Source organism: Pinus tabuliformis, chromosome Q (genome assembly GCF_031772625.1).
Source record: "Pinus tabuliformis cultivar Carrire ecotype Pingquan chromosome Q, CPIR1, whole genome shotgun sequence".
Taxonomy (NCBI): Eukaryota; Viridiplantae; Streptophyta; class Pinopsida; order Pinales; family Pinaceae; genus Pinus; species Pinus tabuliformis.
Window position 1 is genome coordinate 1,140,786,022 of NC_142296.1, and position 20,243 is coordinate 1,140,806,264.

General features: G+C 38.7%; 1 protein-coding gene across 3 annotated transcripts in view; it reads left to right on the top strand.

Moving 5' to 3' along the window:
• Positions 1-20,243, top strand: part of LOC149223599 (MBOAT (membrane bound O-acyl transferase) family protein) — a 344,393-nt gene that overhangs the window by 148,457 nt on the left and 175,693 nt on the right. For all 3 annotated transcript variants that reach the window (XR_016249480.1, XM_089385884.1, XM_089385885.1), the window contains exons 10-11: positions 12,232-12,356; positions 12,476-12,527. Coding sequence is in view for 2 of the 3 variants with exons in the window: in XM_089385884.1 (XP_089242010.1) it covers positions 12,232-12,356; positions 12,476-12,527 (177 nt within the window). In the remaining variant the exon portion in view is untranslated. The remainder of the gene's footprint in view (positions 1-12,231; positions 12,357-12,475; positions 12,528-20,243) is intronic.

The following is a 20,243-nucleotide window of genomic DNA, read 5'->3' on the forward strand; positions in this document are numbered from 1 at the left end:
GGGCATACAATGTCATCCAAGTCATCATTGATAATGCTTCTAATTGTAAGGCAACGAGAGCAATTATTGAGGATAAATAGCCCAACATATTTTGGTTTGGGTGTGTGGTTCACACAATGAACCTTTTGATGCATGATATAATTAAGAACAAAAACCCTCCATACAAATGGATTGGTGATTTGTACAAGAGAGGCAAGAGAATGATAAAATTTATTACCAATCATAGCAATACCCATGGGATTTTTCGCAGTCACTCAAGTTTGGAGTTGTTGAAGATTGCGAAGATTAGATTTGCTAGCTATTACCTCACCTTTAGGTGCCTTTTGAAGGTAAGAGAGTCATTGGCTAGCATGGTATCAAGTCAACATTGGCAGGTATTAAAGGACAAGGCTCCAACCACAGATGGTAAGCAAGGTTTTGAATAGGTCGAGGAGACTGCTCTTGATGGTCTGTTTTGGGCATGTGTGAGGGAAGTTTTGCAATTCACCAAGCCCATTTATAACATGATTTGTTTTGCAAATACAGATAAATGGTGATTGGGGAGGTGTATGAGCAGATGGATAGCATGTTGGGGCAAATAAAAGATATTGTTTAGGAAAAAGATCCCACGTTGTATACAATGATTCAGGATTGTGCATGGTGGGAGAAACTTAATGTTCCACTACATGCCTAGGCGTATATCCTTATGCCAAAATACTACTCTCCATTTGGTTGGGCCAACCTGCACTTGGGGGTGGGGTTAGGATCAAACCCCATACAAATTCAGATGTACAAGATGGATATATGAAAGCATTAGACAAGTTGGTCTTTGACAAGGCAGAGTGTGCTAATTTGCGTCTTGAATTAGGTAGATACTTCAATTGCATTGGAGTGTTTGGTTCTTTACATGAAATGGAAGATAGGGACAGATTTGATGCCATCACATGGTGGGAAGCATATGGCAGCTAGGGACTTTTGCCAAAATTAGACAAAAAAGTGCTCTTACAGGTTGTAAATACTTATTCTGTAGAGAAGTGTTGGAGCACCTACAACTTCATCCATAATGTGATAAGAAACAGACTCAATGAAAACCAGGAAGAAATCTTGGTTTATGTGCACTACAACTTGAGGTTGTTGAGTCATTATTGTGATTGGGCTTATGAGGATACATCATATAAAACTTGGGACAATAACCCAGAGGATGATAATTTGGAGGAATGCAGTATACATCTAGAAGAATTGGTTGCAGAACTTTTGAAAGATGATGATGAAGCAACAACATCCGTGTCACCCCCACCATACATTAGCAGTGCTCGAGTTCCAACAACTATTCCTTTGCTGCCACCGCCTCCATCAGTATCTACATCCTCACGTGGAGGGCGTGTTCCTTCTGGTTTTGGTCGTGCGATTATGCGGGAGGAGACTCCTAGAAGACCACGACGACCTTCTCAGAAATTAGAGATTTCTCGTGGCAAGGGCCACAAGAAGTAGTAGATAATAGATTTACTTGTCTTTTTTGGTTTCTAGTAGTTTCAATAATTGTTGACTCTTTCATATTTATCATGATATTTTTTGTAAACAATATATGACAATTTAAGTTTGAAGTTTGAAGCAATGTTGCATGACTCGTACTCGTATAAGACTCGACAACGCATCGACTCGTCTACTCATATAAGACTTAGGAATGACCCTTATAAAACTCGTATAAGACTCGTCAAGATACAAAAAAACTAAAAATGTGGTAAAATTTAAGCACAAAAAAGAAACTAATGACAATTCCAATCCTTATAAGTTATAAAAACCACAATATATGCAATAATCCATAACATCGTCTCATATCTATAAAAGTACAACATAACATATTCAATTTTTGTAAGCAAAACATTTAGATACTGAATAAGAAAATGACTCATGATTCCATAATTAAAATAAAAAATGTCAACAAGTTCAAAATTCAAATACATGTCATAAATGATAAATGATTGTCTCATAACAATCTGGAGTCTCATCACTCATGGACGACTACGCCTAAAATAAGCCCTCGTGGAGCTAGTGGTAACCTCAGAAGGCTGAAGCAACTGTGAGGTAGGTGTATTTGGAGTCTCCATTTGAGATGGAAAACTAGAGAGATCCTCAATCTCTTCATGAAGCCAACCCAAATCAAGGGCCTCCTCCTCCACAACCCAATCAGACTCTAAATCAATAGTATCCAATAAAATTGGATTTGTATCCTTTGGTTGCACTTGTTTTGTGAACATTCGAAGGTTGTAGTAAATGAAAACCAACTTCTCCAGCCTCTCATGCTCCAACTTGTTTCTCTTTTTGCTGTGGATGTGCTCAAACACTGAGCAATTGCGCTCACAAGAATAAGCACTGCAGGGTTGACTCATAACTCTGATGGTGAATTCTTGTAATTGTGGTGCCTCCGTGCCACAATCTATCCACCAATGAGCTGTAAAAAATACCAACAAAGGTTATCAGTTTGCAATGCCAAACATATAAAAGAGAACTAGCAACATTACAAGCTAAGTTCTAACAATTTTCACTTAGAAGGCATTTTCTTGTCCTTGAGACGTTGGCTTGAGCTGAATCCAAACATGCCAGATGCTTCCTTGTACATATCTTGTTGTAAGTTGATCTTGTCCTGAATATTTTCATCCAGGAACATCTTCTCAATGCCTATCATGACACCTCTCATCACCTCAGGATCTCTTTGAATGCTAGACCCCTCATGATAGAATAAGTCCGGATTGAGATATGCTCCTGCTGCATGCAATGGTGAATGTAGTTGCTTGTCCCACCTGGAATCAATAATTTTCCATATAGGGATATATTTAGATTCATTTCCCTTATAAAATGTCTTGATAGCCTCTTTGGCCCTGTCCATGCCCTCATATATATATATATCCCATTGCAGGTTTCTCTCCATCCATCAATCTCAAAACTTTCACAAGGGGTTAAGTGAAGCTGACAATCTCAATCACTTTGTCCCACAAACTATCAACAAAGACAAATGTTTTCACAGACATTGCTTCTGTTTTTGTGCTATCTTTCCAGAATACCCATTGCTGGTTTCAAAACATTCTTCTCAAAGCTTGGTACTCATACAAAAGGCTTTGGAGGGAAAGAAAGTTTGTAGCAAACCGTGTGACAGCAGGGCGACTAAGCTCACCCTGTGTGAATTCCCTCATAAGGTTCAACACCCAAGCATGATTATAAATATACTTGGTAATATGCTTGCATTCTTGCACAATGTCTTGCACCCACTCCAACTTCCCAATGTCCTCTAGCATCAATTCTATGTAATGAGCAACGCACTGAGTCCAAAAAATGGTGGGATATTTGGCACAAAGCAACCTTCCAACTGCCACATAATTTGCTGCATTGTCAGTGATTACTTGGACAACATTTGCAACCCCAACTTCCTCCACCACATAAGTGAACAATGAAAAAATCAAATGTGCATCTTTTACATTTGCAAATGCATCAATGGATTTTAGGATCATGGTTCCTTTAGGGCAAGCTACAACAAAATTTATTATTGTTCTACCCCTCTAATCTGTCCACCCATCAGACATAAGTGTACAACCTGTAAATTTCCATGAGCTTTTAATGCTTTCCAATTGTTCCTTGACACACACAAGCTCCTCATCTAGCTCTTTCCCCCTAATTGCATTATAAGTTTGGGCTTTGTATGTAGGGCCAACACATGCAATGACATCTACAATGAGTTTGTAGGAATTTATAGGGTAAGTTCCTCAGACAGAACACCAAAGGACACCGCTCACAAACATATCACATATCAATACACCAGTACTTTTGACGCGGTTAAAACCCTCAAAGAGGGAAACAGTCCACGACCTGAGCCAACGCGGCCACTTCAGGGAATTTATTAAAAGAATGAAAATTTACATAAGCTTCTCTCATGGACGGTTAACCTACAAATGACTCTCCATGCTCTTTAAATAGAGATCATGGACCAATCAGGTGTTAAGCCACAGATCAAGTGTTGGTAATACCGAGGAGAGAATGAACCGTCGGATCACTACATATCGTGATCGTCGGATTGTAAGTTACAAAATGTACATAGTAAAGAAACACACTTTACCTAACTCTATACTAGACCAAGTTATACTTAACTATTTCCTATGTGTCGGAATATCCTAACATCCCCCCTTAAGAACAACTTGGGATAGGATTGAAGGATTTACAAATATGACACAATAGGAGAAGGAAGGAGGCACTAGAACCTATCCCCCCTTAGTAACAAATTCCTGAACTCCAACCATAAATCGAAGTTTAGTGAACTTCGCCTTTGTGAGAGCCTTTGTGAAGATGTCTGCAACTTGATCATCTGTTGAACAATATTGCACTTCAAGAACATGGTCGTGAATGAGCTTTCTGATGAAGTGCATGTGCAGTTCAATGTGTTTGCTGTGCTGATGTTGGACTGGATCTTTGCATAGTTGAATGGCACTTTGATTATCACACCAAAGTGTAGTTTGATGTTGCTGCTGAAAGCCAAACTCTGACAGGATCTTACGAAGCCACAAGGCTTCCTTACTAGCTTCTACGGCACCACGATACTCTGCTTCTGCTGAAGAAAGAGAAATGGCACCTTGTTTCTTGCAAGCCCATGTAATAGGTCCTGAACCAAGAGTGAACACAACCTGCAGTAGACTTCTGATCATCAGGGTCACCAGCCTAATCGAAATCAGTGAAACAACCAATAGAGGAGATGCTTTGGCACTGTAATGAATCCCAAACTGAATTGTACCTCGAACATAACGAAGTATTCTTTTAACTGCTTTCCAATGACTTTCACGTGGGTTTTGCATAAACCGAGCAACAAGGCCAACAACAAAGGAAAGGTCAGGACGAGTATGGGTCAAATATAAAAGTTTTCCTACAAGTTGACGGTATAAGGTAGCATCAACTTCAGGAGAAGTACAAGTGACTGAAAGTTTGACTCCAGACTGAAAGGGAGAAGGGGCTGGCTTACAGTCTTCCATGTGAAAATGGCGTAGAATATCATAGGCATACTTGGATTGGGAAAGGGAAATACCTTCCTTGGATTGCAAGACTTAAAGACCAAGAAAATAATGTAAGTGTCCTAAGTCTGTCATTTCAAACTTCCTTTTAAGGCTAGTCTTCACATGGTTTATAAGGTTGGGATCACTACCAGTCAGGATAAGATCATCAACATAAAGAACAAGAATGATAAGGGACTTGCCCACTTTCTTGGTGTAGACAGTATTGTCAAAATGACACCTAGAAAAGCCATTTTCTAAAAGAAAGTTATCCATTTTGGCATACCAAGCTCGAGGAGCTTGCTTGAGACCATAAAGAGATTTCTTAAGCCGACATACAAGGCTAGAGTCTGTTTGTATAAAGCCAATAGGTTGTTCCATATAAATTTCTTCATGCAAGTCCCCATGCAAGAAGGCGGATTTAACATCCATCTGATGGACTTCCCATTTGAAAGAGGCAACAAGGGAAAGAACAAGGCGGATAGAGTTAATTTTGGCAACAGGGGAGAAGGTTTCAGTATAGTCAATGCCTTCAACTTGTGAAAAACCCTTAGCAACAACACGAGCTTTATGTTTATCAACTTTCCCGTCTGGTCCATACTTGGTTCTGTAAACCCATTTGCATCAAACAAGTTTTCGTCCCTTTGGTAGAGGAACAAGATCCCATGTATCATTTGCCAATAATGAATGATATTCTTCATTCATAGCTGCTTCCCTATTTAGATGGCCTGAAGCTTCTGCAAAGGTGTCAAGATCATAATGCACTGAAGCTTGAGCCAGTAAAGAAGAGGCTCTATCAAACTGAGAACGTGTATGTCGCTGATCTGTAGGATCACCGACAAGATCACCTGCTGCATCTCGAGTAGCACGGACCCATTTTGGAAGTTGAGGGCTGAAGGAGGATCCTGAGAAGGTGGGGGAGGATTTTCATCCTCGCTTTCATCATCTGAAGAAGAAATGTTTTCAAAAGTAGAAGAGATAGGGAGAGGTGGCACATCCGCCGAACTAGGCTCGTAGGCCGATATATTTCAGCAAACTTTACATCTCTTCTAATGATAACATTTTTGGACTTAAGTGGAATAAGTCTATATCCTTTGACATTTTCAGAATATCCAACAAAAATACATTTTTCACTCTTTGGTTCTAAAGCTTTATGTTTCTCTTTTGGAATATGGGCCCATGCTTCACTTCCAAAAACACGAAACTGACTTACATCTGGTTTAATTGAGCTCCATGCTTCTTCTGGAGTGATATTCTTTAAAACCTTAGTAGGAGTGCGATTTATTATGTAATTTGCACAGTTAATTGCTTCTGCCCAATAATTAAGACTAAGTCCTTTAGATTGAAGCATACAATTAGCCATTTCCTTTAAGGTGCGATTCTTCCTTTTAGCGACACCATTTTGTTGTGGAGTATATGGAACAGTATGTTGCATTTGAATTCCATTCTCAGTGCAAAAGTTGATGAATTTGTTGTTAACATATTCTCCACCATTATCAGATCTTAGCTTAAGAATTTGATGTCCAGATTGTTTTTCAACAAAGGCCTTAAAGGCCAAGAACATGTTAAATACTTCACTCTTGAGTTTTAAGAAGTATATCCAAGTGCGTCTGGAGAAATCATCAATGAAAGTTAAGAAATACTTGTAGCCAGAGAATGAAACAACTGGAAGTGGACCACATAAATCACTATGCACGAGCTGTAAAGGGGTTGAGGCGTGCCAAGAGGCACGTTTTTCAAAACTGTCCCGATGATGTTTTCCGAGTACACATCCGGAACAAACACCATCTCTGCAAGATACCATTGGAAGACTTGTCACCATATTTTCTTTACGTAGATTCTGAAGAGAGCGATAGTTTAAATGACCAAATCGCTCATGCCAAAGTTTGCTCACTTCATCATTATGAGCAACAAATACCAAGGGAAGATTGATGACCCAAATTTGTGAAACTTATACAACCTTGTAGAATCATTAGTAATGCCAGTAGCTAAAATCTGTCTAGGATCTCTTACGTCATTAATTACAACATCGTGAGGTGAAAATTCAACGATTTTACCTTCACCTGAATGAGTTATCTGATATACAGATAGAAGGTTGCAGGATAAGGTTGGAACACATAATACATCATTAAACTGACCATTGTCTATATGAACAGTTCCAGTCCCTACAACACTAAGAGATCTATCATCACCAACATATATATTTTTGGTGTTACAATCATTTAAAGAAGAAAACATGGCTTTGTTTTTGGCCATGTGATAAGAAGCTCCAGAATCAATGAGCCACTCATGAGAATGAGAAGAAGAAGATACATTTAGTGCATAGCCAGACCGAGATGATTGACAAACACATGCAGAAAGTGCCATTCCTGAAGATGAAGTTGAAGTTGAAGAGTGCTCCAAATGGATGTTATGCTTCTTCATTGCTGCTTCCAAGGCTTCCATCTTCTTAAAGCATTTGGATTCTAAGTGGCCATCTCGATTACAAAAGTTGCAATGTCTATCAGTTTTCTTCCCTTTGTTTTTATTTGTCTTATTATTTTGTTGAAATGATTTTTCATTTTGAGGCTGAAATTGCTTAGGACCCTTGTTTGGTTTAGGACCATTCCTTTTAGGATACAACTTCTTAGGATTCTTTGGATTTGGTTGCTGCTGGGCGGCTAAGGCTTTCTTAGAAGAGTTTCCAAGATTAAGAAGACCAAGGTGTAAGAGTTTTTCTTGTTCTCTTATTAAAGAATCACAAAAAGAATCAAAGGAAGGGGACTTGTAGTCTTGTCCTTGAGAAAAGAAGGCTTATCTTGCAGAATGGAAGGTGGAAACAAACACAAAGTAGGCTGGTCCCAACTTAGTAAGAATGGAATAGATAAGGTTACTATCTTCTTTCTTAACCTTAACACCTTCCAAGAGAAGTCTAAGGGTCTTGAACTTGGACAAAAAATCTTCAATGCAAGAAAAATTATTGGGGTCCAATGTAAGCAACTCATTTTCAAGTTGATGGGCTCTAAATTCATTTTTTATTCCAAAAACTTTAGTAATCTGTTTCAATGCTTCATCAGGAGTATCAAGTTCTGCAATATGGAATCTAAGATCTGGAGAAATAGACATCCCTATCAACCCACGTGCTTGATCTTGCCTATTTTCCCATTTAGCTGCCTTATCTTCATCTTTTGGTTTGGTTTCTTGGCCTGAGGCTATTCTGTAGAGACCTTTACTTCTAAGTAAATCCACAATGTAGGACCACCATTGGAAGTAGTTGGTGCTGTCAAGAATAACTTGGCATGAACTTTTCATTTTAACAGAAACTGAAGCTATAAATGCTGAAACTAAGTGTTGCAATGGAAAGATCTCGAAAAATGAGGCTGTTTAAAAAAAACGATTCTGAAAACGGCTTCCAGATGAAGAAGTTATGGCTTTTTGAAGAAAATTTGTTGAAGATGCCGACGAAGTGCGGGAATGTGCGGAAATGAAAAATCCGCCCCCACAAAAAGGAGACTTGAACTCAAGACCTCTACTCTCATAAATTAGCTTTGGACCAAGTGAGCTATACAAAAAGTTTGAGAGAGAGAGAGAGAGGGGGTTGAAGCTTTGGGTTGTGTGCTTGCTTTGAGAAAGCTCTTTTTCCCTACAAAACAAAAAACACAAAACCCAACACGGACATACAAAAAAAAAACAAACCTTACGGCTCGAAGTTAGCTTTAGCCGGAAACTAAATATTTTCCTCAATGTTTTTGATTTTCCGAGATCACACTAAGGCGCAGCGGAAAAGAGCATATGCATGAGAAAAATTCTTCCTTTCTGTTTCTGATTTGCCCAGATCGCACAGAGTCGCGGGGCAAAGAGCATACGCATAAATGAAAGGTATAGATCCGGTAATAAAAAAAAGCTAAATAAACCGAAACCGAAATAAACAGAGAGAAAATAACTGTAAACTGCAAATAAACACTGTATACCTCCAGATCTTAAAAATGACGCAGCTAGGGCTACTGGAAACCTTTTCGCGTGAAGCGAAAGGGGTTCTTCACTGGAACAGATGCTCCCAACACAACAGAGCAGTTCTCTCGGCCCAAAAGCAGTCAGAAACAACAGATCTAGGAAACGGTAGTCGGATGCAGTTCTACCGGCTCCAGATTTGGATCACCAACGGACGTGGCCCTCAAATAGCTTTGATACCATGTAGGAAGTTACAGGGTAAGTTCCTCAGACAGAACACCAAAGGACACCGCTCACAAACAGATCACATATCAATACACCAGTACTTTTGACGTGGTTAAAGCCCTCAAAGAGGGAAACAGTCCACGGCCTGAGCCAATGCGGCCACTTCAGGCAATTTATTAAAAGAATGAAAATTTACATAAGCTTCTCTCATTGACGGTTAACCTACAAATGACCCTCCATGCTCTTTAAATAGAGATCATGGACCAATCGGGTGTTAAGCCACAGATCAAGTGTCGGTAATATCGAGGAGAGAATGAATCGTCGGATCACTACATATCGTGATCGTCGAATTGTAAGTTACAAAATGTACATAGTAAAGAAACACACTTTACCTAACTCTATACTAGACCAAGTTATACTTAACTATTTCCTATGTGTCGGAATATCCTAACAGAGTTGATAAAAATAAGACTTTACATTGTTGAATGAAAAACTGTTATGGTACCAAAACCTCCTCACTGCCATATCTGCCTCCTTCCTCTTCTTATCATTGAAACTGTCCAAGGTTGGTTGAGATCCTGGAGTTATGCGAGGATTGAAGAAGGAAGAGGTTATACTCTTGTTTGCCATAGCAATTGAAGAGGAGTTACCAATACCTGGACTTTGAAACTGTGTTTCACTCTGAGATGAAGATCTACCTATCCCAACAATCTCATCCTTCTTTCTTGCCTTCTTAGAACTTGCTTCTTTAATGGATTCCAAAGCAGCGACCATTTCAATAGTGACTTCATCATGGCAACTTTGACAACATCCTTAGATGCCCAGGAATTCTGGCTAGGTTGTATTTCAGCGTGTTTATGCCTGCATGCATTATGGTGCTGCAATAATTGCACTTGATATTTTGGTCATTACCGGGAATGATTCATTCACCATGTGCCCATGCCGAATCACGAGACCGTTTGAAACCCTTTGGTGGCATGGTAACAAAATCTGGAAGAAAAAAAAATAATTTCTTTTTGGTTTTAATTTTTTTTTTTTGGTTTTGAATTTTTTTTTTAATTTGCAAATTTTTTTGTTTGTGTGGCTGAGAAGCTCAGCCACACAGGGCTGCTGTGTGGCTGAGAAACTCACCCACAGGCATTCCCAATAATTTTTTTTTGCAAACATAAAAAAAATAAAAAAAATAAAAAAAGTACATGGAAAACATTCTAACTAGGTTCATGAAGCCTACTTGATGCTATGTCTGATCCGATTAAGCCTCCTTTAGCCTCCTCCAACAATTCCTTCACGCTCCTTTAGCTTCACTCTCAAGTTTCAACACTCACACAAATTAGCCAAACACTCAAATGACAAGTGAATGAGAAATAGAAGGGAGAGAGGTGCTTATAAAGTTTTTTTTCCCTCCAATTTCCCTTTTCCTCCACCTCATTTCCAAAAAAGAAAAAAGAAAAATCGAATTTTTGGACAGTTTGGGGGTTTTGCTGCCCGAAGGGTCTTATAGGGGTCTGATGAGAGTCTTATAGGCTACCCGCGGGTTTAATGCAGGTAGCTGGGTCTTGTACAAAACCCGCCGAGTAAGGGTAAAGAACGCGGGCTTAATGAGGGTCACTCGTCCTCCCTTCTGACCCGTTCTTACCTGCGGGTAACTGCGGGTTTCTAAGAGTGGTGCTTCATTGGTTTGAAGTTGGCGCTTATAACTCATTGGTAATGAATTATGAATATGATGCTTTGTGAAAGTTGAAAGTTGAGACATTTCATTTCTTATTAGATATTCTTCGTTGTAATGGTTACAAGTACAACTTTGGTGATCAATGATGATAAATATTATATATTGAATTTTGAAAGCTTGAAACATTAAGATTGATGAATCATGAGACTAGATATGTTGTATGTTACTAACTTGTGGACGTGGTTGATCATTAAAGAAGATAATAACTTCTAGATGATTGATGTTATATGGGTCAATCCATGTTTTTATTCTTTTTATATTTAATTCATCATTCTACGTGTTTTTGTTGACATATATGCATGAAAATATATATTCTATAAAAATTTGCTCCTGAACTGGGAGCTTTTAAAATGTCGCTCCCCGCTCCCTCTCCCCGCTTTTGCTCCCACTCTCAAGTAACCTTGGTTTGAGAGTGGTTTGAGCCCCATCAGACTTCAAATGGAGAAAGTAGAATTTCATATCCTATCCAAAATTTAGTAGACTAAACAATTTTCAAGAATTTGGGATCAATGGGATTGTGGCATTTCATTAGATTATATCATGTATGAGGGTATGTGATTGGCATTTAATCAAGAGCACCAAACGCTATATGTACCCTAGTGTTGGTGGTGTTAATTGTTGAACTCCTTTGTCATGATCTTAGCAAAATATTACCTTTCAATCAAGTCAAAATCATTGATCAAGCATTTTAAGTTTTTTCTACCACATTTTAAGGTTTGGATTAGGTAGTTTGATCAAAATTGGGCAATCTTCACTAATATCCCTAGACAATTGAGGTAGAGGCAAAGGCTAGACAAGAAGAGAAGTATTTAGATTGTAGATGGTTGATGCTCGAATAATTAATCATTGATGTACAATGGATGCCATATCCATCTTGATTTATGTACAAATATGCATGTTTTCATATCTTCTACAACTAATTTGGCATTTTGGATGTTTTTTTTGAATATATATATATATAGTAGACACTTCTGAGACACTTTGCTTCCTAGATTTTTGGAAAATGATGCTTCCAATGCTTCACTTCCAAAAAATGCCCTCTCTTCGTGCAACATTGTGACTATCAAAATTGGTATTTAAAAAAACCCAACTGCATAAAAAGGAAGCCTTTTTCTGTAAATGACTTATGTTAGCTATTGTTCAAGACACAGGAAAAGTTGAGAAATGTCAAATATGTGAATGAAATTGAAAATGATTTTAATTTTAATCCTTAGTATGAGATGTTTGCATGAGTAAATAGGAAACAATGTGAACTACTCTAAGTTTCCAACTATGAAATTACCTCTTTTGCTTTCTCTATGGTCAAGTCACAACGTTTTACTGCTTTGGCATTTGCAGTTGGATTCTCCACAAAATTCTCAAAGCAAACTCAGGATTACATGGTATGGAATTCGGTGGATTGTTTGTCTATGTTTGATTGAGTTAATGACTCATTTTTGCCACTACAACTCTCTAGCTATCAGGTAAGGATTTTACTTTCGAGATTGAGTACTATTTTAAACAGACAATTCAACATAACCATCCAAACTCTAGATATCATGCAATGTTGAGGGAATATTGTATTTGGTCATGGATTTTGCAGTGGTATCTGGGAGCAATTTACAGCATGGGATATCTTCGTTGTAGGTTATGGGGTATGATATAAATGCCTTTACTTTAAACTGCTCATTATTAGGTAATGCTTATGTTAACACTCTCACTTTTATAAATCCGTAGTAGAAAAGCTATTTACATAAGCCAAAATTAAAGTTGACAATGTGAAGGCAGTAATATGCATATTGCAACGAATTGTGTGCTCGAGTTCAATACCATTGCCATTAATAATCCATGCATCTACATTGAACTTTGATTTAATGAAGATACCACATAATGTCTTTAAAATTTGGTGTTTGAAAGGGGTAATTTCACTCTACCATGTTTTGTAAAGAAGCTTATTTTGGACATCTAAATGGACGATGCTGAAGAAATTCATAGCAGTCAAGATTTTGTTTCATAGAATTTACTGTAGAGCTAAAATTATTCCTATTGGTAGTAACTACCACATCAGTATAGTGCAAAAGAGGAACCATATGCCTGTGCAATAGCGAGGCCAGAGCATGGTCATAGCCTCATAGGACATTGATGGGGTGTTTTTTTGCAAAAGTGGACTTCCACCAAAAAAGTCAGTTCTTTGTGGTATATTTTGCATATTCAAATATGACATCAAAGACTATTTTGTTTTGGAGCCTCTAATGTGGAAAAGGGCCTGTCATGTTGAAAATGGAACTTAAGGATATGGAATAGAGGTCGGACTTTGGAAAAAGAGCATATATCCTTGAGGAGCCTATAAAAATCATATACAGACTAGTTGCGAGTTTTACGCACAACAATGTGGACAAAGCATGCAAACAGAAATGTATTAAAAGAGAGAATAATATCAATACGTGGCTTGCCTACAATACAGTGTGGATGTCAGCACATAAAAGGGAGATTATATCCCATACCAAAATCCCTTACATCCACTCTAATGTAATTTAAGACCACTTTGCCTAGAAAAATCATATGCAGACTAGTTACGAGTTTTACACCCAACAATGTGGACAAAGTATGGAAACAGTAATATATTAAAAGAGAGAATAATGTCAGTATGTGGCTTGCCTACAATACAGTGCCGATGTCAACACATATAAGCGAGACTATGTCCCATGCCAAAATCCCTTAGAACCACTATAATGTAATCTAAGACCACTTTATTTATGACACATGAGATAAATCACTTAATTAGTAACCTAAAGGACATTACAGCTTTATTATATTAGTATTATTATGTGCTAACTCTAAACCATTCCTTAATGGTCTTATGGGAAACAATTGTCTGTCCTAGAATACAAACCTGTCTAGACTAAACGTGTCATAATAGTCAGCAGCATGGCCCTGAACTTTACTCCAAAATGCAGATTTTGAGGTTGTTTTCAAATGAAGAAAAACGTTGGCTGCATGACGTATAACTGGCATGACTGATGCAATGTACAACACCTCACCAACTTCTTGATCAAGTGCCGACTCTTCAGCTGGATACGAGTCAATGCTAACTGAATATTGTTAGAAAATCAGAAAGGTAGAAAGATTTTCTTCTATTGATAATTACTTGTGATACTCTTGTAGTCTTATTATGTTTTTTTTTTGTTTTTTAATGTTCTTCTTTTATCTTCTTTTCATCAAGCAATCATCAAATCAAAACATGAATATCAATGACACCAGACGTAGGCACTCAGCCAGGGCCAAAACCCCTGCATAGGGAAAATCCCAGTCAAACTCTTCCACTAGTAAATCAAATTGAGATAAACCAAGACCTTAGGCCAGACCAAATGACCTTCCTCCTCCACCAAATCAGCCCTCAAACTGTCCTTCCAAACATTAAAGATCAACTGCAACAACATTTCATCAATGCTGCATCAAAGACAAAATTTCAGCCTTACTGTTCTAAAATTTTGGCCCAGCATCAAATCTGCAACTTTGTCCCTCCTACAGCTTCAGCTCCTTTGCACGTGTGAGACAAAGACAAAGAAAATTCGACTTCTTTTGCTCGACAAAGAATTCATTCTCCTTCACTAGGTTTTCCTCCTTGAATTTCGTGCCCTTTTACTGCTTCCAGCTACTGCAGATCGAATTTGAGCGAGAGTGTCTCCAAATGAATCGAGCTCCCTCTGTTTATACTGCTTCCATGAGGTTGAATTCCCTTCATGAGGCCGGCTTGTCCTTCTTTGAGGCTGACTTGGTGGAGGAGGCCTAAATGCCTTATTTTATACTAAAACAAATTTATTTCTTGACTCAAGAAGCCCAAGAGGGGTCTAATACATAATAAGGACAGACTCTTGATACAAACCCTAGAAGGCTGCAATGGAGGCTTTGAGCTATTAACCATTGAGCTAAGCATGAAATCCGTGCTTTAATAAGTCTTTTATAATAAAATTCTTTTTCTTTCTTTTGATAAGTTCATTACATCATGACTCAAATACAATTGTGAAGATCGGCACTAGTTACGTTCTTCAACACTCCCTCTTAACTAGGGAGGTATTCATAATTACATATATACAAAGGTACATGGTGTTGAAGAATCTAGGGCAATTTACTAAGATTCTTCTTAGCATGATAACTAGTTGCGAGGTATTTAACTTTTTCTTATTAGCATATTTTTTAATGTTAGTGTGTCTTCTTTAGTTCATCAAATAGCTACCAAAACAAAGAGACAAGGACACAAGATGTTGGCTTTCTACCAAGGCCAAAACCTCTCCCTCTTGGAGAGGAAAACCCGCACAAAATTCTTGTTATAGAGATTCCTATTGACGAACACTAAGACCATGACCCTTGACTTACTGAGCCACTCCAAGACCAAGACACCAATCCTCTTCTTCGTTACTGCTGAGATCATCATCATCACTGCACCACTGAGATCTTCATTACTTGAAACAATGTCTTCATTGAGATCATGATTATCATCATCCAGAATACATGCCGAGACAGAGTGTCACTGTAGGATAACCAAGATCCTTCTCATTAGAATGATGCCTAGATTATGACTATGTTTAGAGTGTGTTGTGACATCCTTCTCTTACTGTGATCTTCATCGAGACTATGACTATGCACCTATGTAACCGGATTCGTCCCCTAGGGCCCACGAATCACGAATCTAGCGAATCAGACACGATTCGACCTGATTTCTGTCCGAAAATCGAGACACTTCCTGTCCGATTGGGACACAATCGAATCTGGACCGTGTCCCAATTGGGACACTACGTGTCTCGATTTTGGACACGAATCCGAAAAAAGGCAACCCGCATGACATTAAAAGGCGAGTTTGCTGCCTTTTCTTTTCACTTTCACTTGTCTATTTTGCTGTGGGTGTTTTTGATCAAGGAGCAAAGAGTGTGGGAGCATTTTCAAGGAGATTCAAGCAACATGTAAGTGCATTTTCTCTCTATTTTTTTTGCATTTTTATTACAGCACTTTGCATATGCATTTCTTTTACAAATTTGAGCATGTTTTGTTTTATTTTTTTTACAGCATTCATGGCTCAATCAAGGGCAACAGGGAAGGGGAAAAAGAAGGGGAAGAATGTCCCCAAAGGAGATGCCCCTCCTCTCCCAATTTCATCAAAGTCTACTGCAAGTATACCCTCTATTGCAAATTTGCAAGTAATGTTGAGGGAATACTTCCTTCTCAATGTAACATTGAGAAATATCCCTTGTGGAAATATGTCACAAGAGAGCAAGGGCCACCCAACAAGGTGAAGGGAGGAGGCAATGTGAGTTGGAAATGCAACTATTGCCACAATACTTTTAGGAGCACATATTTCCGTGTGAAAGGTCATTTGTTGGCTTTACCAGGTTGTGGAATTGGAGCTTGTACAAAGGTGCCTTTACCAAAGAGGAAAGAAATGGAAAGAGAGTCCAATGTTGGTATGGAAAATGTGGCTGCAAAATAAAAAAAAGCCAAGAATGATGACCCCCTTCCATTTTTGAGGAAAAGTAGCAACACATTTCCATTTGAGAGTTTTGGTGGGGGACAAGCAGCAAAAAGAAAGACAATTTCTCTTGGTCCAATGGACAAGATTTTTCAGAAGGAAAAATGGGAATAGCTTGATCTCACCATTGCCTTTTTTCTATCAAAACTTCATATCCTTTAATGTTTCACGCTCACCTCTATTTATTGAGATGTGCCGAGCTCTAACGCAAGGGGCTCCATCAGGGTATGTGCCTCCTGGGTCTGAGAAGCTTAGAACCACATTGTTGATGAAGGAAAAAAAGAGGTGGAAGACATGCTTGAGCCTATTAAAGCATCATGGGCAACATCTGGGGTTAGCATTGTTTTTGATGGATGGATAGATCTAGCACGACACTCACTCATCAACTTCATGGTGTCTTCCTTGAATGGTCCAGTTTTTTTGAAAACAGTGGATGCACTTGGGCAATACAAGGATGCACAATATATGGGTGAGTTGTTTATTAAAGTTATTGAAGACGTAGGTGTTGATTCTTGTGTGCAAATCGTTACAGATAATGCACCTGTTTGTAAGGCTGCTGGCATGATTGTGGAAGCTAAATATCCACAAGTGTTTTGGACACCTTGCATTGTCCATTCATTGAACATAGCACTGAAATCCATTGCTTTTGATGTGCTTTGGATTGGTAACATTATTGAGGATGCACGACATATCCATAGATTTGTACAAAATCATACAAATGCCCTCACTATCTACAAGGAGTACAACAATCTATCATTGTTGAAGATTGCGGATAAACAATTTGCCTCTTCATTCATCATGTTGAAGAGGTTGAGGGAGGTCAAGACCGCTCTTGGGGTCATGGTTATTTCAGAGTTTTGGTCTTTTTGGAGAAAGACAGATCAAGTAGCCTCTAAAAGAGTGAAGGACACAGTGTTAGATGATGCTTGGTGGGAGAGGGTAGATCTACTTATTCAGATCATGGACCTTATCATTTCTTTGCTTCAATTTGCAAATATAGACCAACCCATCATAGGAGAGGTTTATGAGGGATGGGATTCCATGATTAAGTCTGTGAGGAGCATTATTCTACAGAGTGAGTGCCCCAAGTAAGAGATATCACCAAAGGCCTTCTTCACCACTATACAGGACATTCTTGTCAGCAGTTGGGACAAGAATTGCACGCCTTTACATTGTTTGGCTCACTCATTGAACCCAAAATACTATAGCCATGAGTGGTTGAATGGTGGACCTTCCTGCAAATTCCCTCCTCACATGGATGGTGAAATCTCACAGGGGATGAAAGATGCATTCAGGTGGGTTTTTCAGGATAGAGCATCCCTTGATGAGGTGGAGGATGCCTTTGTAGAGTTTTCCACTGGAACTGGTTGATTTGCAGGGTATAATTTGATTAGAGACAGGGGGGCTAAGAAGCCCTATTCTTGGTGGGAAAATCATGGGGCAATAAGCCCTCCTATACAACAGTTAGCCATGAGGCTCCTCTCTCAGGTGACTTCATCCTCTTGTTGCGAGAGGAATTGGAGCACATATAGGAATTTGTATAGTGTCAAGAAGAGCAGGCTTGAGTAGTCCAGGGCAGAGACAATGGTGTATGTGCAAACCAACATTCTTCTTATTTACAGGGAGAGGGATGAGTGGTTGAAGGGAAAGACAAAGATGTGGGATGTATTTTCTGATGATATGGGGTTGGACAGTAGTGTTGAGTTCGCATTGGCCAACTTGGATCTCAATGATCCAGTGCTAGAGCTTGTCAGATTTGATGATGGTGATAATGTAGAGGGGTCATCCTCCACACCGGCAAATGCAAAGATGAATTTGGATATAGAGGAGGAGGATGCAGCAGAGGAGAGCAATGGTGACCATGATGATCAGGACAACGATGTTGATTTTGATGATGACTATGAGGATTGATGACTCATGAGTCATGATCTAACTATTGCCTTGATGCTTGTATACTTGTAGACTGTAGTTGTTTTGTATTTGCTATTTCGATTTGCCATTGGCATTGCACTACCTATGTAAGACATTTTGATTTTGATGACTTAATGAGAAAACTACAATATCTTTATCTTATTATCTTGTCTTTCTCCTATTGGACCATTGATGAATTGAATATGTATTATGATTTGTCATTTATGTCACAATTGTATTTGTATGCACAATGTTAATTTGTAAATCTTACATCTAAATAAGATCTATGTTTGAAATCAATGAATTTGTATCATTAATGAGAATTTGTGTAATAACTATCTAATTTTTAATATATATATATATATATATATATAAAATACTATATAACGTATTTGAATGTGTCCTGTTCCGGGGGTCAACGTGTGCGTATCTGATACTCGAATCCACGGATTCCTCGAATCCCGAATGCTCGTGTCAGGTGACTTAGCTGTGCACTCCTTGCACCGAGATCATTCTTATGAATGTGTCAAGATTGTCACCACTGTAGTGTTGCTTCGATACTGTATTGTACCCCGAGACAGTGATCATGATGACCACCCGAGAAACACATAACCACTGTACTCACCTGAGATTCTGAGCCACTGTGTCATCTGAAAAACTACAGGTATCCTTCTCCATCGAAAACCTAAACGACTGTGTCTCCATCCGAAATTTCTGTGTCACTTTACTTGTTCGAGATTTCAGAGAAGAATGCGAAGATGTCACTGTGTTTATCACCGAGATTTCAGAGGTATGCCAAGGTTCTGTTCTCTTCTGCAGTTGCAGAGACTTGTCCGAAAATCTGTGTCTCTGTGGTGACTCTAGCCGCATATTTATAGGTGTTTGTCCATGTACTCAAGCCGACATGAACCAGTGAACTGATGTGTCTCCTTTTAATTCGATTTTGTAGGCCGACATGACTGCTTTCTTCATCGTTTTGCTGGTAGACTTCTTTAGGAGGATTGTGCTTGTCTTGGAGGGCTGATCTAGGCACTAGGTTGACTCATATACAATTTATATATGCTCAAGAAGAGCTCCTTATACATGACTTTAACTCTTTGACTTTCCTAGACTTACGCAATGAGCAAGAAACTCATTTTTACAATTTAAAAATAATATTTCTTTTTCCTGACAAGGACAAAGATCAAAATTATATTTGTAAATACCGAACCTAGTTACACTTTCTTCAACACATGGAAGATCTCAAAATGATATGCTTTATGAAGAGTCACAACACACATAGTGCTATAGATTAGATACCTAACTAGGGTACTCTAATCGGGTGGGACTAAGGTGTACTCAAGCTTTAGCCACTCTAGCTACCATCAGACTTTTAAGATCTAACACCAACCCAGAGATCTAGGTGCGTGTCCAAGGTCGGAGCTCCAAGATCAATGCCACCCTCCCTATTTCGGGATCTAGACATCAACACATAGGCCGACCAGATGTCCTCGCAAGCATCTTGTTGCCACAAGATGCTTCATCTCTCCTTATCAACTTAACCAAATATATATCCACCAATCTAAGCATGCTTCAAATGTTCAACATTTTTTCGGAGAGATCCTACACAATCACAATCCGAATCAGAGATAAACCTCCAAATATATATACAAGAAAACACAAACCTTCAGGGTCCTCAATCATTCTGATGCTACTTATATCATCATCAAGTTATCCAAATACAACTTGTTAGAAGCTTTCTTCTTCTTTCATTTCTTCAGTAGCACCAAATATAGCCTTAGTACTTCTCAAGTCTTTTTTTTTTGCTAATCCAATTGTAGTACTTTCCTTCATTCTTCGGTTTCATTCTTTCTTCAAGGTATTCACTATGACTGTCATAATATGCCCTCCCTCTTAACTGGGGAGATATACCTTTTCTTCTATCCAAGCTCCCTCT